Source organism: Scyliorhinus canicula, chromosome 21, assembly GCF_902713615.1.
Source record: "Scyliorhinus canicula chromosome 21, sScyCan1.1, whole genome shotgun sequence".
Classification (NCBI taxonomy): Eukaryota; Metazoa; Chordata; class Chondrichthyes; order Carcharhiniformes; family Scyliorhinidae; genus Scyliorhinus; species Scyliorhinus canicula.
In genome coordinates this window covers 53969186-53996187 of record NC_052166.1, presented here as the reverse complement: position 1 = coordinate 53996187, position 27002 = coordinate 53969186, and the positions used below count along the sequence as shown (strand labels likewise).

At 42.6% G+C, this 27002-nt stretch overlaps 1 protein-coding gene and 1 non-coding gene across 4 annotated transcripts in view; one reads left to right on the top strand and one right to left on the bottom strand.

Moving 5' to 3' along the window:
• Positions 1-7883: 7883 nt before the first annotated feature.
• Positions 7884-27002, top strand: part of LOC119955411 (disabled homolog 2-interacting protein-like) — a 1014916-nt gene continuing 995797 nt past the window's right edge. For 2 of the 3 annotated variants that reach the window (XM_038781503.1, XM_038781505.1), the window contains exon 1: positions 7884-8204. In XM_038781503.1, the coding sequence (XP_038637431.1) occupies positions 8129-8204 (76 nt within the window). In that variant the 5' untranslated portion in view covers positions 7884-8128. The remainder of the gene's footprint in view (positions 8205-27002) is intronic. The other variant, XM_038781502.1, reaches the window with a different exon arrangement.
• On the bottom strand, positions 16200-16385 carry LOC119955969. The gene has a single exon (XR_005458560.1). It is a non-coding gene; the product is annotated as a U2 spliceosomal RNA (small nuclear RNA).

Genomic DNA, 27002 nt, shown 5'->3' with positions numbered 1-27002 from the left:
ACATTTCTGCTACTGTAGAGAGGTGCTAAGATAAAGCTAATCATCATCCCACCATAGCTTGTGAAAATCAGAGTCACTCTTGAGCACTGCTTGCTTACTCAGAGCAACATTAGCAGAAGCCTGTGAGCACTTCATCTGCTTTTTTCCCCCTCGTCACAGCCTGCACGTGATCTGGGAAACCAGAGAATTGGTGAGATAATGAGAGGATTGCAGGAGAAAGAAACATTAAAAACCTATTTTTTCCCTGTCTGTTTTTGCTGAAGCGTGTGCTAATGACATCCTGAATGATGAAAAGCTGGAGTAACTAGCGAGCCCACCAGTGTGGCGATGGAGCTGAATCAATCTCAATAGTTACAGTCATTAACCCAGCATGATTCAAGAATTTACCATTCAGTTGTACATACTAATTCATTTCCTGCATATTGTCCAAGTCACCTGACTCCTCCCAGCCAATTTCTCCAATTGGGTCATCAGTATTTGTTATTTGAATAAAATCATTAATATTTTTGGGTTTTTTTGTTAGAAAAATTGAGATATGCTGGATGTTGGATAATCCACTGGGTTCTTTTTGCACAAAAAAAATCATGATTGCCAGAAATTTTTTTTTTTTTTTTTTAGAACAGTACAGCACAGAACAGGCCCTTCGGCCCTCGATGTTGTGCCGAGCAACGTATCCACCCTATACCCGTAACCCAACAACTCCCCCCTTAACCTTACTTTTTTTAGGACACTACGGGCAATTTAGCATGGCCAATCCACCTAACTCGCACATCTTTGGACTGTGGGAGGAAACCGGAGCACCCGGAGAAAGCCCACGCACACACGGGGAGGACGTGCAGACTCCGCACAGACAGTGACCCAGCCGGGAATCGAACCTGGGACCCTGGAGCTGTGAAGCATTTATGCTAACCACCATGCTACCGTGCTGCCCTTTTTTTTTTATTGCTCTCTCTCCCTATTCCTCATCTCACTATCACGTGGCACGGGCAACAACCCAGAGATAACAACTCTGTTTGTTCTCGCTCTGAGCTTCCATCCTAGCTCCCTAAAGGCCTGCCTGACATCCTTGTCCCCTTTCCTACCTATGTCGTTAGTGCCAATGTGGGCTACGACTTGGGGCTGCTCCCCCTCCCCCTTAAGGACCTGGAAAACATAATCCGAAACATCACGTACCCTTGCACCTGGGAGGCAACATACCAAACATGAATGATTAGGAGCCACCAATGTTTTTGTCATTGGTGAACCCAACTTTTTAATGCAATTTTCTGGTGTTGGTCAGTCACAGGAAAATGAAATTCAGTAATTTTAAAAATGCAGCATATGTAAGCAGATCTAATCAAGATGATTGCAGCAATATTTTTGAGTTGCTTACAGTTGTATAATTTTATATCCACTGGACTTAATCCAATTCCCTGAACGGTATAATTTTGTTTTAAACTGAACATGGTCTGAAGTTAAATTAAGATGGATGTGTATCCCCCCCAATACTGTACCAATCTATCCAATACGTATCAGCAGATGTTTCACATTTTCTAGAAATTCAATTATTTAAATTGTTTGTTACTTGTTATTTGGAAATGAGATATGATAGCAAAAAACCAGGATAGCTCCTAATTCAGCAGGAAATCCATTTGGTTGGGACTGCACTTTACATAGTTACCGTGGGCGGGCATCAAATACCTGCACTGCACAACATTTTGGAGGAAAGGGACTGTCATTTAAGTTTAATAATATTTTCATTGTTGTAAATGTGTCTAAACCCTGCATAACTCTAGGTCAATTGCACTAATGTAGAACAACAGACAGCTGATACTGAGTTACAAGGAAATAATTCAATACATTGGGTCTGTCAAAACAGTTGGATCAAAACTTCAATTGTTCATGTACATCTGCAGAAACCCTTGAGATTTAATCACTCCCTTAAAATCTCTGCTAGAAATGTATTATAAATAATAACATATTGCAGCAATTCATTAAATGAACATAGCATATATCTTCAAATTAAATATTTTCTGATATCAATTAAATGTGATTGTTATACAAGGAGCAAATGATGGTGGCTACTATACTGCATCCATTCATTTTAACATTTAAAACTACTGTGTATGCATACATGCACAGAATAGCTCATAACGATTTTAAAATTAGATTATTATCAGTACAAGGCTTGGGCATGTGGTGCTTAACAATTAATAGATTGACATCACTTTGGATATATACATTTTATACAGAATCAATATGCAATATGTGACCACAGAAAGCCCCCCCCCCCCCCCCCGCCAATACCTGTTCAAATTGGTCAATTAATAATTTCAAATCACTGATAGATTTTGTTAGGGGTATATGAAACACAAGAAATACCATATAGCTCATCAGAATGACTCAATCATTCAATACAACTGTGGCCAATCTTGGGTTTCAATTCTATTTTCCTGCCCTGTCCCCATATCCCCATTCACCAAGAGGCCAAATATCTGACTATTTCAGCCTTACCTATATTCAACAGTGCAGCAACCCTGCAGGATCGAGAATTCCAAAACTGTTGAGGAAGCGACCAAACAGGAGTGAAAGGAAAGCTCATACTCCATGAGACTCACGGGGAACGTCATCAGCCCAGCCCTCGAGGGTTACAACAAAAACATCCACAACCCTTTGAGTGAAGTAACTTCTCATCTCGGTCCTAAATGTTATGCTGAGACTCTGCCCCCGTACTTCCTGACCAGCGGAAATAATTTCAGCGTCTACCCTATCAAGCACCTTCAGAATTTTGTCGGTTTCAAAAAGATCGGCCCTCATTGTTTTAAACTTCAGAGAATACAAGGCCAGTTTACTTAGACTCTCATGTCTCATTAAAGGCCAAGGTGTGTAAATGGAGTTAAGTTGCAGATCGGCATTAATGAATGCTAAATGAAAACCTAAATGAATACAGCATTGGAATAGACTCGAGGCACTGACTCCAGTTCCTATGTTCCGGAGTGCCTTTTCTCAGCAGCCAAATGATAAACTATGGACTCAATTTGACATGGTTTATGTTGTGGGAAGAATACATCGAAACAGCAGTATGCAAATTTATTCTCCACTGTTTGTTTTGCAGTTAGTACACAAACACAATGGCAGTTGACATTGAGTCCTTATTACATTGCCCAAGGTGCTCCTGTATATCACAGACGGGAATGATGCTGAAGAGGACTGAACCTGGAGAGGCAGTGCATTCAACATTCTGAACAGCAGTTAGCAGTGCATGTGCAAGTTGGGGATTTCTGATTATTCATCATTTCCCATCAGACTCGGATTGAAAAGATAGCCCCACCCCCCCAAATTAAGATAGTTTTATATATACTTCACTTTCATTTTTGGTCATTTACACATCTCTAAATCAAAATCTATGTGGTGATTGTATATCTGTGTAGATGCAATACAACTGAGCAAGCACTAGAGGGAGCACGGGAGAGATATAAATACAGACGAACAGGAAGTCAGGACACACTTCACAGAACGGGAACTGGTAGCAAGACATAGACAAGCAGCATCGATGTAACTTTAAGTTAAGCACTGAAGAGAGAACAAACTTACAATAAAGCATCTACTTCAACTTTAAGGCTACGAGCTTTATTAAGACACAAGGAACACATCGATGTAACTTTAAGTTAAGCACTGAAGAGAGAACAAACTCACAATAAAGCATCTACTTCAACTTTAAGACTATGAGCTTTATTAAGACACAAGGAACAACACATGGTACCAAGAGTGGCTTCAGACGCTTACTACAAGATTACACAAGCAGCAGACACAGAAAGACCAAAATGGCAAGGAAAACTCCTACCGGACATTCGACTTGGGAAGACTTCGCTAATTCGATGATATTGGTTGGAACCCCACCTCAGCTGAACATAATCGGTAATTTAAGTAATGCCTGGAAAAGATTTAAACAAATGTTCGATTTATATATCATGGCTAATGATTTAGAAGCAGCCTCACTCGAAATGAAAATAGCACTGCTCATCGCAGGACATGAAGTTAGAGAAATATATAATTGCTTTAAATACTTGAAAGATGAAGACAGCACCAAATTAGAAATAATACTAAAAGAATTTGAAGAGCACTGTATGAAATTTGAATAGTACTGTATGCTCAAAGACCAAACTGCACAGGGACTGAGTGACGCAAAACTCAAACAATCACTATCAGAACAGAAAGGGTTCAGTCTAGAAACCGCGAGTGAAAAGTCCAGATCGAAAGGAAAAAGTAACTTGAACTAACAAAGACAAAACGCTGAAATCCAGTCCAGATCGAAAGGAAAAAGTAACTTGAACTTTTTAGAAAGAAAAACCTGAGCACGTTTCACAGTCTCTGGGGAACGAAGGACGGAAATCTGCATCGCATGCGCAGGAAACAGAAGCCGCGCATGCGCAGTTAAAAAAAGTTTTGGTCGCGGATCGTTATGCGCATGCGCAAGCAGCGCATGCCCAGTTGAAAGGAACAAGTGCACTATTCAAAGATGGTTCGCCGCACATGCGCAGTGGACACAAAACCGCACAGTAAAGGAAGACCGATTTGCGCATGCGCAATCGATTCCTACATATGATGTCACGAGCGTCATGACGTCTGAGGACCCGGACCACGCCCACTTAAAAGGGAAATGTCCGAAAATTAAAAACAAGAAACTTAAAGCTGTAAAACATAATTTTCTTACCTCAAAAGACAGAAAAACGCCTGGACTTACACCAGCAGTTGAAAATAACTCTCACAACTCCCTGGAACAAACAATCTGCACCACCCAAAGTGAAGAGAACAAAAACAATTACAAAACAAAAAAAGATGAAAAAAACGATACCAAATCCGAAACAAAAAAAGATGATTTGTTTTTCGAACAATACTACTCAGACATGGCTGAGTTATTCGGATATGCTGATCACAGCATCAGCAACATGGTCGCAAAACTCAACACGACTCTACTCATGGTTACTGAATCCAACACCATGGTGCCATGGCAGATCGTCGATACATTGGATGACAGCAATACCCAAGACAAAGACGATTGCACACAGAGAGCACAGAAAGACTCCACAGAGAGAGCGATGACAGGCTCCACAGAGACAGCGATGAAAGACTCCACAAAGAGAGTGACGCGAGCCTCCACAGACAGCTCGTTGAAAGACTCCAAAATGGAAGCAAGCAAACACTCCCTAGCGAACACCATGCATGAACAAGACCATGAAGGTCAACCCACCGTATCTGAGCAACCGCAAGCAGACTATGAAAGTCTACCAAGCTCACATAATCAAGAAGAAGACAATGTAAATCTACCCACTGCATGCGAAAACAGTGACAATGTGATCACACTCGACATACAGGGGATGCAGGATCACAGCGAGACTGACAGATCTCAGCTCATCTGTACACGCACAGAGTAGGGCCACTCATGAGTCCAGAGAGACCACGTCAATTGAAATCTTGAAGATTTTGACTCCAGAAGAGGAGCACCAAGAGTCCAGAGAGGCCACGTCAATAGAAATCGTGAAGATTTTGACTCCAGAAGAGGAGCACCAAGAGTCCAGAGAGACCACGTCAATAGAAATCATGAAGATTTTGACTCCAGAAGAGGAGCACCAAGAGTCCAGAGAGACCACGTCAATAGAAATCGTGAAGATTTTGACTCCAGAAGAGGAGCACCAAGACCAACAAGAAAATGAAATCGTGAAGAACTTGACTCCAGAAGAGGAGCACCAAGGAAGCAAAGAAGAGGAATTAAATCCACCACAAATGACTCCAGAAGAGGAGTACAAAGGAAGCAAAGAAGAGGAATCAAATCCACCACAAATGACTGATGTCACCAGCATCAATGCAACACAGATCATTCTCACCATTCTCTAGACGAAACGTTCAATGTAACAGATACCTCAAAGGACACTCGCACCAATAACTGTGACAATGACTCAAATTATCCACACGGGACACTCATTGAGCATAACAAGAAAAACAAAAACCACAAGAGGCAGAGCAGAAACTAAAACAACAACAGCAAGAACAAAAGCAACATGAAGCGCAATAAGAACAACAAAGATCGCAAGAAGCACTGCAGAAACAAGAACAACAACAAAAACTACAAGCACAACAACAAAAACTACAAGAAGAACAACAAAAACAACAAGAAGCATAACAAAGACAACAAAAAGCACGACAAGAACCAAGACAGAAACGACAAAAATAACAACAAGAACGACAATGAAAACAACAATGACAGAAACGACAAAAACAGCAACATGAACGACAACGAAAACAACAAAGACAGAAACAACAACAATGGAACTATGACTTGTACAAAATGGTACAACTCTACACATGAAGGACAATGCCACAGCACACTACAAAACAATGACAAAACTACAAACATGCCATGGGATGACAACGAATCTCACAAACTCACATTTGCTCCAGAACAAGCAAGCACACCAGCTTTCAAGGCAGATGACACACTAAATCGATACCACAAGCACAGAAAAAAGTCCATGTCAGTCAACATCAGTGGTTCGACCATTCAAACACCTCGGGATGACGTATTGGTTACTTAAAAAAAACAAGAACACCGACAACATTCACAACGGAGTTGCAATATCAATATCACCACGTCAACAACGAAAAAGAAAAAACTCAATGAACAAATTCGTCAAGTTTGGACTCATTAATGTTTTTATTAAGATTGGACTCATAAATATTAATTGGCTTTGTAAAATATCCAATATCATCATCACTTGTATAGATACACATATCATAAGTAATCTAACTGTTTTGTACAATTTTCTTTAACAATGTACAGAAAATATGTAAAGAAAAAAGGGAGATATGTAAAGAAAGCACGGGAGAGATATAAATACAGACGGACAGGAAGTCAGGACACACTTCACAGAACAGGAACTGGTAGCAAGACATAGACAAGCAGCATCGATGTAACTTTAAGTTAAGCACTGAAGAGAGAACAAACTTACAATAAAGCATCTACTTCAACTTTAAGGCTACGAGCTTTATTAAGACGCAAGGAACAACACAATCTATTTCTCCTTTAATAGCACTGCATTGAGAATTTAATGGTGTTCAATTCTGGCCTTGGGTCGCTGTCTGTGTGGAGTTTGCACATTCTCCCTGTGTCTGCATGGGTTTCCTCCCACAGTCCAAAGATGTGCAGGTTAGGTGGCTTGGCTGAGCTAAATTGCCCCTAAGGTCCAAAAAGATGTGTAGGTTAGATTAAGGGGTTCATGGGAGGGGGAGTGAGTTTGGATGAAGTACTCTTTCAGAGGCTGGGCGCAGACTCGATGGGCCGAATGGCCCCCTTCTGCAGTATAGGGATTCTATGATAACTCACTTTCGCCGAGTTAAAACCAGTCCACACCGTTCTCTACAGATGTTACCTGGTCACCTAAACATTCCCAAAAATGTTCTGTTCTATTTCAGATCTCCAGCATTCAAAGGATTTGCTTTTCTGTTTCAGAAAGCCAACGGGTTGCAGCCTGCAGCGGTTCCCTGGTAAATTTAAAAACGCTATTTAACCCGCATCAGTGTCAAATGCACCAATGTTGCCAACCCCTAAGTTGCGAAGTTGCCTCCTCTGATTCCCCTCCCTCCCTCCCTGTCCCGCCCCCGCGCCACCACTGTTCGGATTGGAAGACCTCCCGCCGCCGCGTTGATACAGACGGTGAGCGCGCGGAGCTGTCAATCAGACCGAGACTGGCACCTGCTTGGACAGGGCGGCCGTCGATCAAAGCCAGGCCTCGCCCGTGAACGGTCGGTCCCGCCGTCAATCATCCGGCCTCCTCCAATCGGATCGCCCTGGGGGGGGGGAGGGAAGGTGGGAGGTGCGTGTGCCAGCCCGTCCCCCCTCCCTTCCACTCACCCTCGCTCGAGGACAGGTGATCCAGATGAATAAAAGGCGCCGACTTTGACCTGGCGTCGGGTTGGGAGTGTTGAGGTGGACATAGACCGTTTAAAAAGTTGGGTTTTTATTCACCCGGGTAAGGGGAAAAAAAAGAGAAAATTGATTTCCGAAAGGAAAAGGAAGAGACGGCGAGGCGATCTCCTGGTGTTTGGGTGTGGAGCGTGAGGACCGTTAGTCGAAGCCGCTCGGCGCGATCCCATGGAGCCGATCATCGAGGTAGACTCGCTCCTCTACTTCGCTGCCAGTTTGTACCAGGGTTGGCTCCGAGTTTACGGTGAGTCCTGTCAGCGAGTGAGAATTCTCACCACAGCCAAAGTTTCTGCCCGCTGAGGAAAGAGTGCAGGGCGACAGGTGCAGCCGGCAGGATCAGTCCCACTCCCTCGCCTCAAAATCAATTCCATATTAAAAAAGAACACAGATTTTTTGTTTTGGTTGTATGCTTGGGACGCAAACTTGCGAGACGAGGTGGACCGAAATCAAGCTCCGACGCCCCCCCCCCCCCCCTGTTTTGATTTAAAAATATACCTTTTTGTTTCGGTCAAGCAGTTGCATTTCTTTAATCCCAGGTATAATCGGCAGGAGTGAATCTATCGTTTCCCTCTCGCCGTTTTTGTCCTTGTTGGGACTTTGCACAGATTGCACGTGTGGTGGTGGGTAGCGTGTGTGCCAAGATTGTTGTGTATGGGGCAAGGGAGGATGTGAATGGTGCGTGTGGGGTGTGCACATGCATGTTGGATGTGCCCATCCATGCAAGTGCCAAACGTGGTGGTGACAGGTCCCACCTGCATGTTGCAAGCTTAAACAGGATCGGGGTGCAAACGAGACAAAAACCAAGTGATGCGAGGGTGCAGCACTTTTAAATTGGGCATAAGTCAAAGTGCGAGCTCAAGAGGATATCCGTTGGGAAGATGCAATTGTGGATACTTGTGAAAAAATGTGGGGTGATCACAAACGTGCTAGTTGGGGCGATTTGTTGTTCCAGAAGAAGTGCAGATTTGAGGCAGCTTGTCAAGATCTGGAAAATGTGAAGAGGATGTGTAGGTGGTGCAAGTAAGTTGTGGGTGTGGTGTTAAGCTGACATATTGGATATAAAGGCACTGCAGGGACTTTGAAGGGCATGTGCAGACCAACATGATGCATACAGGGTTTGGAGAATATTTACAGGTGGGATGTTAGTCAAGTCTGGTGTAAACTAGTGTTTTGGAAGGTTTTTTGTTTCTGAGACTGTATTTTGGTTGATAAATAGTTGATTGGAAAATATTGTTTATTTGCAGCTGAGGAACACCAATGATCCATATATGTCTGCTTGATTAACAAATGAAAGTTTCAGTTTTAGCTAGCATATTTAATGTTTGCTAGTCACTAAATATATCAGCCTCTGTAGGGGCATTGGGAGGCTTGATCAACTAAACAGTATTAAAATTGGTCAAGTATCCACAGATAATCTGTTTAGTATAAAATTAAATCTGATTAGGGTCCTTTCTGCTTTATGAGATGCCTAGTTCCATCATGGTACACAATGTTGCTAATCAATTGTATATTCTCCAATTAAAATATCTGTTTTCAAATGTTCTCATTTCTCTGGTTCTGAAGGTGTTGACCTGATGAACATGAAACTGTGCTGTAAGAGTGACATTTCAGGCCCTTGCATAAATTGGCATTATACATTTGTAAGTACAGTGAGTGTCGACTGTGACTAGGGAGGGTGGGGAAAATGACTGCATTTATATAGTGCTTTTCAAGACCACTGGAGGTCTTGGAAGTGCTTTACAGCCAATTAAATACTTCTGAACTGTAATCACTGTTATAATCTAGGAAACACAGCTGCCAATTTGCACACAGCAACAGGAAGCAGTGTGAAAATTAGCTGGTACTTTGTCCTTGTGGTGTAGTATGAAGGGCAAATATTGGGGATAACTTATCTGCTTCTTGAAATGTGTCATGACATCTTTTATGTCCACTGAGCAAGCAGATGGAGCCTCAGGTGAATGTCTCAATTTGAAAGATGACACCTTTGACAGTGCAGTTCTTCCTCCGTTATCTGTTGACGTTTCTGCTCAAACCCTGCAGTGGCACTTGAACCTGGAACCTTGCAGTTCAGAAATTACTAAACAATCGCTGACACATTGATTAACAAAGCTTAGTCCAAGAGGTTCAACGCTATCATAAGAGATGCTTTCTATTGGATCTAAACAGAGAAGGAGCCATTTGAGACACCTTTGCTTTTGAAGAAGGTAGGCCTTGCTAATTTGATCAAACCTTTGAAGAAATTGCTAATATTGTGATGGGGTGAAGAAATCACTAATATTGTGAAGGGGTAACCTGGTAGTTTAGTCCACAAGGACTTTCAGGCAACCTTTCCCTGCTGCTCTTGCATAAAATATGATGTAACTTGGAAAGTTGCTAAAGGGGATTTGAGAATTGGCTTCATGCTTGTAGGCATAGTGTAATATATCAGTGACTGAATCTACTTTGAGACCAGTTGTTAGTGGTGTTGGGGCCATTGTTTTGTACCATTTTTATTAGGCCCCTCGGAATACAGGGAATTATCATTAAGTTTTTTAATTGTTTTTCCAATTATGGGGCAATTTAGTGTGGCCAATCCATCTACCCTGCATATCTTTGGGTTGTGGGGGTGAGGCCCACACAGATGCAGGGAGAATGTGCAAACTCCACACGGACAGACCCGGGATCGAACTCTGGTCCTCCGTGCTGTGAGGTAGCAGGCCTAACTACTGTGCCGCCCATGATCGTCAAGTTTGCCAATGATGAAAAGATCAATGTTGGTGTAAGGACAATGGTGGTGGAAGAGAATATATTTCTGCAAGCAGAACCTGAAGATGTGATGGAGTAAAAGACATGTTTGGCAAATACTTCTGAGCTTGCCGAAATTAAATACGATGTGTGAGCAGGATCAATGTTATGTATATAAAAACTACATGGAGCACGTCTGTGATATTGTCCTATCTCCAAATATCCCACCACCAACACTTCATTGCTTTTGTTACTGGACAGCAGGTGGGAGGGAGGAAGGAATTAAACAAAAAAACTAGCATTGATGCAACACCCATCACAATGTCAGGGCAACACAGTAATTGGAGCCAATCGAATACAGTTTTTGAAGTGTAATCACTGATGATACTTAGTAACCAAAAAAAAAATTTAGGGATTTAAAAACAGATCTTAATCACAGCTGTGCATTTGTAACTAAAATGGGTATGATATAGTGCTGCATTCACAAGACTAAAATATGAAATGCAATGTACCATTTTTCATTGGTCAGACTTCGAGTACTTCATTCCCTCGACATCATGGTAACTTTGGAAATCCATACAATAGTCACAACCACAGAAGAAAGGATAATTAGCCTGTCGAGTCTGTGGTGACTTTTGCAAGAGCAACTCAACTATGTCTTCTTCCCATTCCACATAACGCTGCCAGTATTCTCTCTTCAGATGGCTGTGCAATTTCCTTTTGAAAGCCATGATTGAATTTGCCTCCACAACACCCTGACAACGGACAGATTCTAAAACCTTGTTGCATAAACAATTTTCTCTTCCTGTCACCTTTTGGTTCATTTGCTGTTTAACTTGCGCCAGTTTCCTCTGGTTCGTGATCCTTTCACCTAATGTACTCTGAACAGACTTCTCGCTATTTTGAACACCTTTGTCAAATCTGCTCTTCCCTAAGGTGAATAACCCCAATTTCTCCAATCTAACCACTGAAGGGGGTGGCGCAGTAGAATTTGCACTTTGTCTGTATCTGCTTGAGTTCCTCTGGGTGCTGTGGTTTCCTCCCACAGTCCAAATATGTGCAGATAAGGTAGATTGGCCATGATAAATTTTCCCTTCATGTCCAAAAGGTTAGGTGGCGTTAGTGAGTTATGGGGATAGATAGGGTGGAGGCATGGGCCTGAGTGGGGTGCTCTTTCTAGGGGCTGGTGCAGACTTGATGGGCTGAATGGCTTCCTTCTGCACTGTAAATTCTATGATTCTAAGTGTGTCATTCCTGCAACTATTCTTGTATCTCTTTTCTGCACCCTCCCTGAAGCCTTCTAAACTTTCTTACAGTGTGGTGCCCGAAACTGGACACAGTACTCTAGTTGAGGTCGAATCAATGTTTACCATAATTTACTTGCTTTTTGACTCTTATGGCTTGATTTATAAATCCCAAATCCACTATTGCTTTTTACCCCCTTTCTCAATCTACTTTTTAAAAAGAAAATCATTTACAGAACAAGGCCAGCATTTGTAGCCCATCCCTAGCTGTGCTAAGTTGGAGAGAGCAAGATGTTATAGGGGTTGTATTTGGAGTTGTTGGAATTGGTTTGGGTGAGGGGATGTGGGTGTGGTTCTTTTTCTGTCCTTTCTAATCTTTGGTATTAAAGTTGGGCTGGTGTAGGGCAGGATGATTGTTCTATGTTTGGAAGACATTGATGTTTATTCTGGGTGGGGGCCACCTGCAAGCAGTATAGCTAGTTAATGGGAGTGGGGATGGGGGGTTGGGGGGAATGGCTGTAACTGGTTCCCTGGGGCGGGAGGGGAGGGGGGTTCTCTTGTTCTTCAAGAAAACAAGCTTAGGTTTTTTGTTTTGTGTGGTGAGGTTCTTGAGGGGCTGTTTGTCTGGGGGAGAGGTGGGAGGGAGGGGTAGTTAGCTGACTGACGGTTCCTTTATTTTTGAACTGGCTTGATGGGGCTGATGATGGCAATCTTGGATGGGCCTGGAGCTGGCTAGTTGAAAGAAGACAGAGAGTGGTAGTTGATGGGAAATGTTCAGTTACGAGTGGCGTAACTCAAGGATCTGTTCTGGGGCTGTTGCTGTTTGTCATTTTTATAAATGACCTAGAGGAGGGCGCAGAAGGATGGGTGAGTAAATTTGCAGACGACACTAAAGTCGGTGGAGTTGTAGACAGTGCGGAAGGATGTTGCAGGTTACAGAGGGACATAGATAAGCTGCAGAGCTGGGCTGAGAGGTGGCAAATGGAGTTTAATGTGGAGAAGTGTGAGGTGATTCACTTTGGAAAGAATAACAGGAATGCGGAATATTTGGCTAATGGTAAAATTCTTGGTAGTGTGGATGAGCAGAGGGATCTCGGTGTCCATGTACATAAATCCCTGAAAGTTGCCACCCAGGTCGATAGGGTTGTGAAGAAGGCCTATGGTGTGTTGGCCTTTATTGGTAGAGGGATTGAGTTCCGGAGCCATGAGGTCATGTTGCAGTTGTACAAAACTCTAGTACGGCCGCATTTGGAGTATTGCGTACAGTTCTGGTCGCCTCATTATAGGAAGGACGTGGAAGCTTTGGAACGGGTGCAGAGGAGATTTACCAGGATGTTGCCTGGTATGGAGGGAAAATCTTATGAGGAAAGGCTGATGGACTTGAGGTTGTTTTCGTTAGAGAGAAGAAGGTTAAGAGGTGACTTAATAGAGGCATACAAAATGATCAGAGGGTTAGATAGGGTGGACAGCGAGAGCCTTCTCCCGCGGATGGAGGTGGCTAGCACGAGGGGACATAGCCTTAAATTGAGGGGTAATAGATATAGGTCAGAGGTGGGTTTTTTACGCAAAGAGTGGTGAGGCCGTGGAATGCCCTACCTGCAACAGTAGTGAACTCGCCAACATTGAGGGCATTTAAAAGTTTATTGGATAAGCATATGGATGATAATGGCATAGTGTAGGTTAGATGGCCTTTAGTTTTTTTCCATGTCGGTGCAACTTCGAGGGCCAAAGGGCCTGTACTTCACTGTATCGTTCTATGTTCTATGTTGCGGGGGTCGGTGGGGGTGAAGAGAGATGGGTGATTCTGCGGTCAGCATTTTAACAGGAGAGCAGTACTTTATTATTGGCAGGCATGCTGGTAGTTTTGGTCAACGCGTATACACCAAATTGGGATGACATTGAATACATTAAGAAGTTGCTGGCCTCTATTACAAATCTCTACTCTCATTGGTTAATTATTTGGGGTTAATTAATTATATCCTGCACATCTTTGGACTGGGGGAGAAAAAGCACCCGGAGGAAACCCACGCAGACACTGGGAGAACGTGCGAACTCCACACAGGCAGTGACCCAAGCCGTGAATCGCAACTGGGACCCTGGAGCAGTGAAACAACTGTGCTAACCACTGTGCTATCATGTTGCCCTACTCCACTAGGTTCTCTTCATCGTTGTTCGCAATCCGACCCACTACGGCTGTGTCGTCAGCAAACTTGAGATGGAGTTGGAGCCAAATTTTTCCACAGTCGTGTGTGTGGATGGGGAGTATAGATGGGGGGGCTAAGTATGCAGCCTTGCGGGGCCCTGGTATTGACAACTATTTTGGAGGAGATGTTGTTGTTTATTCTTGCTGATTGTGGTCTATGGGTCAAAGTCGAGGATCCAGTTGCAGAGTGAGGAGCCAAGTCTGAGGTTTTGGAGCTTTGATATGAGTTTTGGCTGGGGTTATGGTATTGAAGAAGGAGCTGGAGTCAATAAATAGGAGTCTGATGTAGTAGGAGTCCTTGTTGTCGAGATGTTCCAGGGATGCGTATAGAGCCAGGGAGATGTCATCTGCTGTGGACCGGTTGCGGCGGTATGTGAATTGCAGTTGATCTAGGCATCCTGGGAGTAAGGAGTTGATGTGCCTCATGACCAACCTCGAAGCACTTCATTACGATCAATGCCATGGCCACTGGATGTAGTCACTGAGGCACATTGCCTGGTTACTCTTTGGCACCAGTATGATGATGGTCTTCTTGAAGCAGGTGGGGACCTCGTAACTGAGTAGGGAGAGGTTCAAGATTTCCGCAAACAAGTCTGCCAGTTGGTCCGCGCAGGCTCTGAGTGCACAACCAAGTATCCCGTCCGGACCTGTCACCTTCCGAGGGTTCACTTTCAGGAAGGGCGATCTGACTTTGGAAGTTGTGACGGTGGGTATGGTGTCCGGGGTTGCTGGGGCAGTCGACAGTGCATTGACGGTTTCTTGCTCAAACCGGCCAGGTTAAGAATCTGGGAGGGTTGCGCTGCTGCTGGAGATGCTGCTCAGCTTTGCTTTATAGGCCGTTATGTTATTTAGGTCTTGAAACAATCGCTGAGAGTCTGTAATGCGAGTCTGTGACTGTAGCTTGGTGTGATGTTGTCTCTTGGCATGCCATATGGCTTTGTGGAGGTGGTAGCTGGATTTCTTGTATAAGTCAGGGTGGTGTGACTTGAGCGCCTCATAAGAAGAGTATGGAGCCAATGTAGCGATTAAGCGATGGTTTCCGGTTGGAGGAACGTACATACATGCGTTGAAGGGTGCTTTAGGAGTGTGGAAGAGCGGGGGGGGGGAGGAATGAAGAAGATGTTGGTGAGTGTTATTAGACTTTTGTATGTGGTGGGCGCCGGAAGAATTTGTGAGGTGCATTGTGTCATAATATACACCAGTATATCATGGTGCAGACATACACACTGATGGACATACAATAGGACCAATCAACATGCATAAACACCGCAGCCAATCACCAGTTAGAGCACACTCATTATAAAGACAGAGGGCATCACTTTTCCCACTCATTCGGGATGCAGCCTTTCAGAAGCACAAGAGTTTATAGTTTACAGCACAGATTCTCACCACGTGCTGAGTGATTCCACTGGTTAGGACAGGCACAGGTCTTTAGTTAATCTAATATCGTGTAACCCACAGTAATAGTAAGTTCAGCAGTTTATAGTTTAATAAAATAGCGTTGTACTATTTTAAGTGTTTGTGGCCTGTATGTGTTTCACGGATCCAAAGCACCCAACACATCACATTGTGTGTGGGATGTGGAGAATGGGCAGTAATTTTGTTCTGTGATTGAGTAGAGGATGAAAAGAAAAGGGTATAAAGCAGGCATTGTCAAACTCATGGGTGCGACCTGCGGGTGGTGTTGGGAGGATCGCGGAGCCGTCCGTCGCTCCCGAGCGTGCAAATCCACGCGCAGCAGCCGGCCGTTAATAATGCCGGCCACGAGCGACCTTCAAAATTGCCAGGAACAGATATAAAAAAATTGGCCGCACTGTGCGTGCGCACCGATGATCGGGCACACATGCGCAGTGCGGCCACATCTTTTTTATGTGGTTGCAGCCTTTTTTTCCCAATTTCGGGGGGCCAAAGGGACCCAAAACTATTTCTCCATTTTTATAAGCAACAAGCAAGGTCGCAAAGGTTGGCCGGTTGGTAAAAATGGGTCCCTGGAAAAAAAGTTTGAAAAACACTGGTATAAAGTTGTATGTGTGCTCGAGCTGTTTTTGACTTTGAAATTCCCCATAAAGGGGTGTGCACCGTTCCTGGAAATACTGCAATACTACCAGGTGGACGTGTGGAGTGGATGGAGCAAGCCCTTATTCCATCTCCCTGCTCCAAAAATCAATTTAATATATCGTCCCCAGATAAGGAAGGAATGTATCAGATATTGAACATATCAGATATTAAACCGAACCGATTTTTAATAAAATATTTTCCTGCATTACAAAGCCAGAGCTCAGTGTGGACAGGGGCAAACCTCTAATCCAGCTTCTTTTCTGCTCCAAAAACCAATTCCAATTCAAATTGAATCTAATTCATGGTTCCACAGAGAGACATACCAGATCCAGGCATTACACCTGATCCCATGCTCATCTTACTGATAAGAACAGATTTTTTTTTTCAAAAAATATACTTTATTCATAAAATCTCTAAATATAAACATTACAGTACATTTCAAATGAATAACTGTACATTTTCAATTTACTAGGGATGAGCTAAAAGGCCAAGAAGTGATGCTGGCGCTGCTCTTGAATTGCCCAAGTGCCATATGCCTTCCCTCTTGTAAAGTCGGCTGACAGCATTCAAAGACTTTTCGATGTAAGCACTGACACGTTCACTCTTGGCATATTGTTCCTGTCCTCTGGCATTTCACATCTGAACAGGAGATTCATATTGACAGAATTTGCCTCTTTTCCCCTTTTTCAGTCAGACTGCATGACAGTTATAGCAGTATGCTACCAATCAGATGGGGGAGGGTGGTCCCTACCCACACATACGTCATTGTCACAGGCGGCGGCTGCGGAACAAGCTTTTGAAAACACTTGCATGTCTTGCCATGTCTTGCCAATGAGAATGCTGCAGCAGCAGCAACCAATTCACCTGGTGCCACTTGCCCTGCCTTTTCCCTGTAGCCCTGATTTTTTTCCCCCCTTCAGATAATTATCCCATTGTCTTTTGAAAGGCAGGCTTGAAACTGCCTGCAGCACACACTCGGGCAGTGCATTGCAGATTCTAACCACTCTGACTGTGCAAAAAGATTTCTCCATGCGTCCAAAGACTGCATCATGAAAGGAATTCTGCTAACCCAAGTCTCGCTCATATGATACTGGTTTCAACTTGTTAAACGAGGCCCTCTTGTTTCGGCCATCAGCACCGTTATTGGAAATCAGCTTCTGCGAACGGCAGTCATTGTTCAAAGCTGGCTGCAGCAGACAAACTGACTGTTGGCTCAATTGTGTTAGCTTATTAACTTCACAGTGAGCAGGCCTTGCACTGTTATGCCTTCAAGGAAGAGCTGGACCAATTCCTGGCTGGGGTGAAGTTTTCAAGTCATAGTTAATGTGGTCTCTTGGAATACTTTTGGTTGCCTGGTATGGTTGAAGAGGAGCTTGCCAGATTTTTCTCCACTGTAAAGACAATTGCATGGCTGCTGTTGGGAAGGGAGTATCTGAATTGTTTTGCATAAGACAACAGAGTCCTAGATGGATTCTAGCCTTTTTCTCCCTGCCTGACATTTATTGTACAAGCCTACCTTAGCAAGGAACTGTTGACAGTGATGAGATTTTTTTCTCCTTCACCAGCCCAAGGGGATTCATAACATCCCAATTATTACTCTGGATTGAATCCACTAATCATGTGGACCAGTGACCAAATTTGAGCCCTTTCTATTCTGTATGGCTCAGCTAGTCACTGTCTAACTTGGCACAGCCATGAGAAATTGCTGCAATAGTTAAAAATACTTGGAAAGCACAATTATGTATGTTTTTAAATTTGCAATCTATATGCAGCTTCACTGGAAATGTCACTTGTGAAATCATGAAACCTTTCCTTCAATGTCATGAACACAACAATATATTTGACAGTATTGTGAGAAATGCAGAATTCTGCCTCAAAAGATCTAGAAACCATATTCTTTCAACACCAGAGTAGTCACTTGTGTACCAGAATAGGATATTCTTTGTAGTAATCATAATTCAACCATATAATTGTTCCAATGTCAAATATTCATCCCTACAGTAATTGCTGACTTTGGTAGAGAATTAACCTTTGGGGGGAAAATTTTTTTGATGTTGAGTATTCTAATTGTGAACTGATGTTTTGAGGTGAGGTACAGGGATTTTTTTTATTTGTAAATTGTTACATGGAACTCTTTGAAGCCATACCATAAAATCCATGAAATGACTGTTTTATTTTTATATCTTCCTCAATGGAATGAAATGAACTTTTTAAATTGCAATGGCAATTCCATCATTCTGCTGAGTGTAACCATGTGAGGTCAAAGTTTTGATGAGACAGATCAACCAAGCTGATGATAGAGAGACTCCCCCAAGGATGATACTTCAGCCACTGTTTCTCTGCTGGTTCAGATTTGTGGGCAAGGACTTGCAAAAGACAAAGTTATGAATGCATAGATCTAAAATGTAGCACGGAGAGCCTTTATTTTTAATGTCCAAATCTTTTGGGGTCCTTTTTTATAAAGCTTGCTCAAGGAAGGATAATTTATTTGGAATTATGGAGGGAGTTTTTTTAAACTTGTGACAAGCTGGCAGCGGAAGAAATTGTAGGGTGTGGGATATACCATTCAGTAGGTTTTATTCCAAACTTTTCCAAACCGTAATAACCCATCCAACACATTAAATCCCCACCCACCTTTACTTCCCCCTCCCTCCCTCAACACTCTATGGTAACCAATCCAAAATGCAAAATAAACCCCATATATTTGGAGAAACTATTACTGCTCTCCCCCTCCCTCCCTTGGAGCAAATTTCCCCTTCTGCAGGGCTAAAAACCCCAATGGGCCTCCCTGCCCACAAAGAGGTGCCAGTCTGACATCCCGAATATGGCTTCCAGGGGATCGGGCTTCACCAATATGCGAAACCGCCCTCCAAAACCTTTCCAGCTTCGGGAAGGACCAAAACATATGTACGTAGACCCTCCCACATTGCTCATACACATCCTCCACCTTCTCTTTTTGGTAGGTCTTAATAAAATCTTTGTAGTCTTGAGTAGGTTAACTATTATTATGTATAAGAACCACATGCATACACATGGTAAAGGGTTCAAGCTAGGAGCTGTTATCAAGCCTGTCCACATGGCTCTGTCCAATAGTAGATTGACCCTTGGGTGCAGGTCACAAATCTTTTGACTCAATGTATGGGCAGTACTCTGTCCCACATTAGCTTTTTATGTTCAAGACCCTTGTACTTTTCCCCCAAGTCTCATGTTATTATAATTTTCCCACTGTGGGTACATTGTTATTACTAACCTCATTCTCTTCCCAAGTCTCTGACTTCATAGATTCAGGCAGCCTAGAGGCCTTAACTCTTCCATATCATGTTTGCATTGTTGGTGGGGCTCTGTTGCTGCATGTTGATTTCGGGGTTCCATTCCTTGGCATTGAATCACTCTTTGTTGATCCATCAGATATGGCGATTAGTTGTTATTCCATCGCATGGTGGACAAACATTGTGCTTATTCCCATATCATTCTTTTCCTCTCTTCTACCTTTGTCGTGTGGATTGCTGCAATGTCCTCTGATGGAAGATGGTCATTCCTGTTATGAGGATGGTTTTTATTAAACTCCCCTTTGTGTTAGGCTGTCGGCCAATCGCACCTACTACTTGGTTCCAATATTATGTGTTTTGTTCTGGTTAGGAGTTGCAGTTTTTGCTCATTATTGACCTCTTCAAAGGATGTCTGAGCTGGAGGTTGAGGCTCTTTTAGCTGCTCTCTTGTCTATTTTCCACTGGAGTCATCTTGACATACATTAGCTTGAAGATTTGTTTGCCATCATACCTTAGTAGTTCAGGGGGCAGCACGGTGGCCTAGTGGTTAGCACAACCGCCTCACGGTGCTGAGGTCCCAGGTTCGATCCCGGCTCTGGGTCACTGTCCGTGTGGAGTTTGCACGTTCTCCCCGTGTCTGTGTGGGTTTCGCCCCCACAACCCAAAAATGTGCAAAGTAGGTGGATTGGCCACGCTAAATTGCCCCTTAATTGGAAAAAAATAATTGGCTAATCTAAATTTATAAAAAAAAAAATACCTTAGTAGTTCAGGAATCACACTTATGACTGGAAGTCTGATTCCTTCGGACTCTGTGTGTCTGTTGTTCGTAGCCCGAGATCTCAACCATGGTACTTTGTCTGACAGCACTGTAACATTGGCCTCCGTGTTAATTTAAAATTAGTGAGCTGGCTGGTAACCAAAATGTTCGCATTGCAAATATGAAAATCTTGTCTATGACCTTCCTCTAGGTGTGCAGTCCCGACCTCCCTCCTGAATCCTTCAGGTTTTGAAAGCCTTGGACTGAAATTGCAGCATAATTGATCTCATGTGGGGGGTGCTCTTCTTCACAGTGCTGCTCAGTTAGTAATGCTTGCCTTGGCCGAGTTACCGTGTTTCAGCGTTGCTTAGCTAACTGGACTCTGGGGTTTCCTGACCTCTACACTAAGAATTCAGACTGCCAAACAATCTGGTTAGCTTTCTTGAGGGTTAGATCTTCCTTTGCTGACAGCATGTCTCTTTGTCGTCAGTTACTCTTGCAACTATTCCATCCCTGATAATCCGATTTTAAGTCTCGGTATTTGCAGCCTTCAGCCATCCTGTGTGCGGATGCATCATTATAGTACGTCTTGTAGACTGCTTGAGTTCCGATTTCGAGAGCTTTGTTGGATGGCAAAGACATGGGTTTTCATAAAGTGTGTCACACACCATAAATGAGCTTGGGGGAGGGGGGTGGGTGGCTGTTGGTGAAAAGAATAATTCTGGCGGAGACTTTCAAGTCACATAGCATGCTTGGAGAGAGATTGGTGAAGCCTGTCTAAACCACGAGTGTGATGTGTTAGGCTAGACCCTCAAGTTATGGATTTGGAAGTTTAAGAACATCTCTGACTGGATTGAGGGCAAAGAGAGGGGTGATTGAAAATGCTGTGCAAAAGTACTGTTTGTTGCAATATACTGTACTGTAACATCAGTGTGAATCTTCTGTAAGAATGTATACTTTTAAAGGATGCTGCAAAATAAGAGCTGTTTTCATGCAGGTGTTAGTTCTGGTTCTTAGTGATGCAAGAACTATATCTTGAAATCCTCAATATTCCAGACTAATTTTGTAGAAATAGTAATCTTAGAAAACTTATTAGTAATAGAACATAATCAGATCAGTACATGGAGCGTGAAAAAGTAAAGAATATATAGGTTTGTAGTGAACAAAGTATTTTGTGACAGCAGATAATGCTGAACAGTGTTGACATACAGACTCGAAATATTACTGCAGTTTTCTCTCCACAGTTTTCTCTCCACAGATGCTGTAAGACCTGCTGAGTCCAGCATTTTCTGTTTTTGTTTCGGATATCAGGATCTGCAGTAATTTGATTTTGAGTATTTTATGGTCTATCTTGAGTAACCACACATTTTGATGCCAATACTGTTGTTCGTTCATTGAGGTTCAAGTTATTTTCCATATCTATCTTGCTGAAGGCTTTTAGCAATTATTACTTGTTCCCTGTCACACAGTCTTCGTTCCCCAGCTCTGCTGCTAAATTGAGATTAATTGAACATCTCATTTTATTCTATTTCACAAACTCAAAACTATTGATATCTAAACGAGCAGTCGTCTTTAAATTTTGTTGCTGCTTCAGTGTTTATAAATCATAGATTTGTGTCACCCAGTTCAATTTCCTGATTTATCTTTTGCATTTGTACACTTTTTGATGATACCTGGCATCTTGGGCCTTGGTCCTTCAGCTTTCTCCAGTGATTATGTTAATTTTAAAAAATAACTTGCATCAGTTAACAGGAAGTTGTTTAGCCAATATTATAATCAACCTTTTTTTAAAAAAAAAGAACACCTTGATGTAAAAAAAATGTACTGCTTCTGTCGTGATGGTGGCAGAGGAGGCAACCGTAATATTGAGATGATCCTCCTCTGTAAGCTTGTCAGACAAGTGCTTTCTTTTACTTGGCAGTCTTCCTGATGTGATAAAACAGTTTCAATTGAAACATACTCCCAGTTTATGACACTGTAAGACATCAGATTGGACCATTTAAGTTTCAGCTGTTGAACTTTAGTTTGGTGGATTGATAGTTGCCCTCTTCCTCAGCATCTTCCATGATGAAGTTGACTGTCTATTGCATAATTTTAGTTTCCTGGTTTTCTTTTGGCATATCATTACATGTGGAGTTACTATAGTGGGGCCCAAGTACCAGCTGGCTAACCTGCTCACAAAAATTGCATGTTATGACTGATCCTAAATAAATTCATAAATTGAAGCTGTCAAAGGACAGTTACTATTTAATGGATGTTATTATGGAACAGATCTGTTAGCTACATGAAGAACATCATTGGAGGAAAGAAACCATATTGGTTTCAGCAGATTAGTTGAATATTTCTGTTCCAATTTCCATGCACAAATCAAACGGACATTACCACAGAGACTGAAATACCTTTAACTTGGAGAAATTTGTGACTAACTGATTTATTTTTCTCTGCCACCAAAAGGCAAATGCAGATGGTTTGTATTAAAGTATAGTGGGGCAGTACAATATTGGAGAAATAGACGTAATTTAAGCACCAGAGGTTGTGAAGTGATATTCAAAATTAGAAAAGTGGCAGATAGAGATTGACATTTTATAGGGTCTGTGACAGCTTCTGCTGAAAGAGATCAGTGATGCAAGAAAGGCAAAGCCAATTTGCCAGGTAGAAATTATTACCAATGAAAACTGTTATTTTCAGTTTTGTAAAATATGGTGTGCTTCTGGAAGCTGTGACAAATCTTCCACAGTTTGATATTTCTCTACATGTATATAAAAATGATGTGCTAGATATTGCGAAAGATAATTTGAAACTGGATTACTGTGATATTCATGGATGTTGGGGAAAGGAACAAACTGTTGTACACTGATTTTTTTTATTCTAAGTAAACAATGATACTGTATTACAGCTTCATCTCTGACTGCATTGCATGCAAATTGGTGGCTGTTCAAAGGCACACTGAAAATAATGTCTTTATTTTGTAGATAATTCTACCTTTCACTTGCATCTTGACATGGTTAAATTTGAGTTGTGGAGAGTTACATTTTTAAAACTGGGGTATATTGTGTAAATTTTATATTTTTCACCTGCTTGGCTTATTCGTGCTTTTGCTGAACGTGACAGCGTTATTTCTGAACTGGGGGTAAAAAGTATTGTTTGGGATGAAATTTCAAAGTGTTAACTTAGCTATGGAGAAAACATAAATTAACACAATTTGGAAAGATTGATTTCAGTGCAATGTTCTTTTAGAGATATGTGATCTTTCGGACACAGCACATGCACAAATGAGAAACATCCAAGAAATGTTCTTGTGGTTATTGATGGCTTCTGATGAATTTTTAGACTGGGTGTGGTTCAGTGGTTAATGATCATAGATCTTCTCTAAAAATCTGGAAGAAGCACACAATAATGTGCAGGTGGGAAAATCTCAACATGCTGCTGAGATATACCCCAGTTTAAAAAATGTAACTCTCCACAACTCAAAATTAACCATGTCAAGATGCAAGTGAAAGGTAGAATTATCTACAAATTGGGATTGTTTGCCTCCGTCAAGTGACATCCTTTTGTAACTTGTGACAAAAGTATACCAACCTGCCTCATCCTTGGTTACAATCCCTGTAAAGACCAATAACTTTGTAAAAGAAATTCCAACTTCCAGTTCATAGCTGAAAAGATGACCCAACAAGATTTCTGGTTTTGCTAACAAGCAAATCAGGAGTAGCATTTGACTCAGCAATATTTATGTACACAACTTGTACTTTAAAATACAGAACAGAACTTCCCCATTTACTTTCCAATACAACTGAAAGTCCACTTCACAATTCTACTTTGCATAGTTCCTTAAGTAGACATTCAAATCTTCCAGAACGAGTCCACCTGCGGGTTTTCCTCTTCTTCTGTTCTTTTCTTTTCCCTGCTGGTACACATTTAACCCCCAACTAACTTTAGGTGAGGGTTTTTCCTCCAGATTCTCCATCTAGCACAAACTAGGTGAATGTTCAAATTGTTTCAAATCATTTACTAATTTGGCCTTTTCAATCTGTGCGTGAGCTCTTGCCTGCATTCCTGTGTGGTGAACCATATAAGACTTCCAGCCTTTAGTTGCTGTCTCCAAGATCCTGACAGACTAACTAACTAGTTTGGGTGATTCGGTGACATTCTAGGAAAGCCTGCAACCCGATCGTTCCATGGTTTCCTGGAGACTCTCTTGCCCTCTCTAAAGCCTGTGATAACAACATGAATTGCATGAGCCTTCTATCCAGATAGGAATGCTGATTAGCTATTCTTTGACCCTAGACCCCCGGGAAGTAAAGGGACAGTTTTTAAAAGTATAAAATTTTTCTCTGGCTGTGATTCGATTTAAATAAAAATTGAACAAGGCATGTGAAATCCAACCTAGCCTTCTCCAGGCCAATTAGGAATGGACATTCTAGCAAAATGGCCTGGACCTTCTTTTAATCTTTAACCGTCACATTCCCATGATCTCCATTTTATCCTAAATGAAGACCGTGTCCCAAAATACCAATCTTTTATTATAAGCGTCTTCTTGACTTGTCAGCAATCTTTGAGCGCATTGTCATTCTGGAATGCCTTTGTTTTTAAAAAAAAAAACTTCTTCCACGGGCAGACTAGGTTAAAGATGCGTTATAAATGCAAGCTCGTTTTTGTATCTTTTGTGCCATATAGATGCTCCTAGAATGCCCATATATGACAACCAAGCATATCACACTGGGGAAGACAAAATGAATAACTGCCCGAAGCATGCAGAGTGGCAGATTATGGTATTAAACAGTGTGCAAAACTAACTTGCCTATTGATGAGACCATCAATTCACAAGACCCGTGATTGGAAGTAAACCATGGTTTTAGTAGTCTTACAACTAAGCCAGCCTGCGACCAGAGGAACTGAGAGCAGGCTTATGGCTGCAGAGCTTTATACTTCCGGTTAGTGGGAGGAGCCATGGGCGGAGCCAAGGGTGGAGCCCAGTACAAACTCATCTCTCCCTATGGGCAGAGCCGCGCAACGGCTCTTATACAGAGCCCACGAGGACACAATACATGTAATACAACGGTGTGAATTACCAGGTATATAATTCACCACACCTATTACTACGATTATTCAAGTGTTGGCACTTTCTATAGTTGATTACAGTTGCAGAAGTCTAATGAGTAGTGTAACGTGCTGAAAGTGTTTTTGACAACTTCTAGGCTTCTACACACCACATACTGGAAATGAGAGCAATAATTGTATAACAAGTGGCTGTGAAATTGACCATGGCAATGAACCTTTGTGCGTCTGGTTTCTTCCAGGCTGGAACTACTACCTGTACAAGTATTTGCAATTTGTAAATTTTCTTTCAATTCATTTATGGGATGTGGGTTAGGCCAACATTTATTGCCCATCCCTAGCTGCCCTTTAGAAAGTGGTGGTGAGTTACTGCCTTGAAACGCTCCGGTCCTGTGTAGGTACACTCGCTGTGCTGTTACGGAGGGGTTTCCAGGATTTTGCCCCAGCAACAGTGAAGAAATGGCAATATATTTCCAAGTCGGGGTGGCGAGCATCTTGGAAGGGAACCTCCCAGGTGATGGGGTTCCCAGAAATCTGCTGGTCTTGTCCTTCTAGATGGTAGTGGTCGTGGGTTTGGAAGGTGCTGTCTAAGGAACCTTGGTGAGTTACTGCAGTGCATTTTGTAGATGGTTCACACGGCTGCCACCTTTTGGCAGTGGTGGAAGGTTTGAATTTTTGTGGAAGGAGGAGCAATCAAGTGTGCTGTTTTGTCCTGGACAATGTTGTACTTCTTGAGTGGAGCTGCACTCATCCAGGCAAGGGGCGAGTATTCCGTTACACCCCTGACTTGCGCCTTGTACATGGTGGACAGACTTTGGCAGGGGTCAGGCGGTGCATTCCTTGCCATATGATTCCTTAGCCGTCGACCTATCTTGGCAGCCACAGTATTAATATGGCTCATCCAGTTCAGTTTCTGATCAATGGTAATGCCCAGGATGTTGATTTGGGGGATTCCGCAATGGTAATGCTATTGAATGTCGAGGGGCAATGATTAGATTCACTCGTAGGGGATCGTCATTGCCTGATACGTGTGTGGTGCGACTGTAACTTGCCACATGTCAGCCCAAGCCTGGATATTGTCCAGGTCTTGCTGCATTTGGACATGGACTGCTTCATTATCTGAGGAGTCACGAATGGAGCTGAACATTCACTTCTGATGGAAGGAAGATCATTGATGAAGCAGCTGAAGATGGTTGGGCCTAGGACACTATCCTGAGGAACTCCTGCAGTGGTGTCCTGGAGTGGAGATGATTGACCAAGAATCACCGCAACCATTATCCTTTGCGCCAGAAATGACTCCAACCAGTGGAGAGTTTCCCCCCTGATTCCCATTGACTCCAGTTTAGCTAGGGGTTCTTGATGTCATACTTCGTCAAATGCTGCCTTGATGTCAAGGGCAGTCACTCTAACTTCACCTCTTACATTCTCTTTTCTCCATGTTTGAACCAAGGCTGTAATAAGGTCAGGATCCGAATAACCCTGGTGGAACCCAAACTGTGTCCGTGAGCAGGTTATTGCTGAGTAAGTGTCGCTTGAGAGCACTGGTGACTCCTTCAATCACTTTGTTGATGATGAGTGGACTGATAGGGCAGTAATTGGCTGGGTTGGATGCATCATGTTTCTTGTGTACAGGACACGCCTGGGCAATTTTCCACATTGCTGGGTAGATGCCAGTTTTGTAGCATAGCATTTGTTTTCTTTTTGCACAGGTGCATTGGATGTGTGGCTTCAG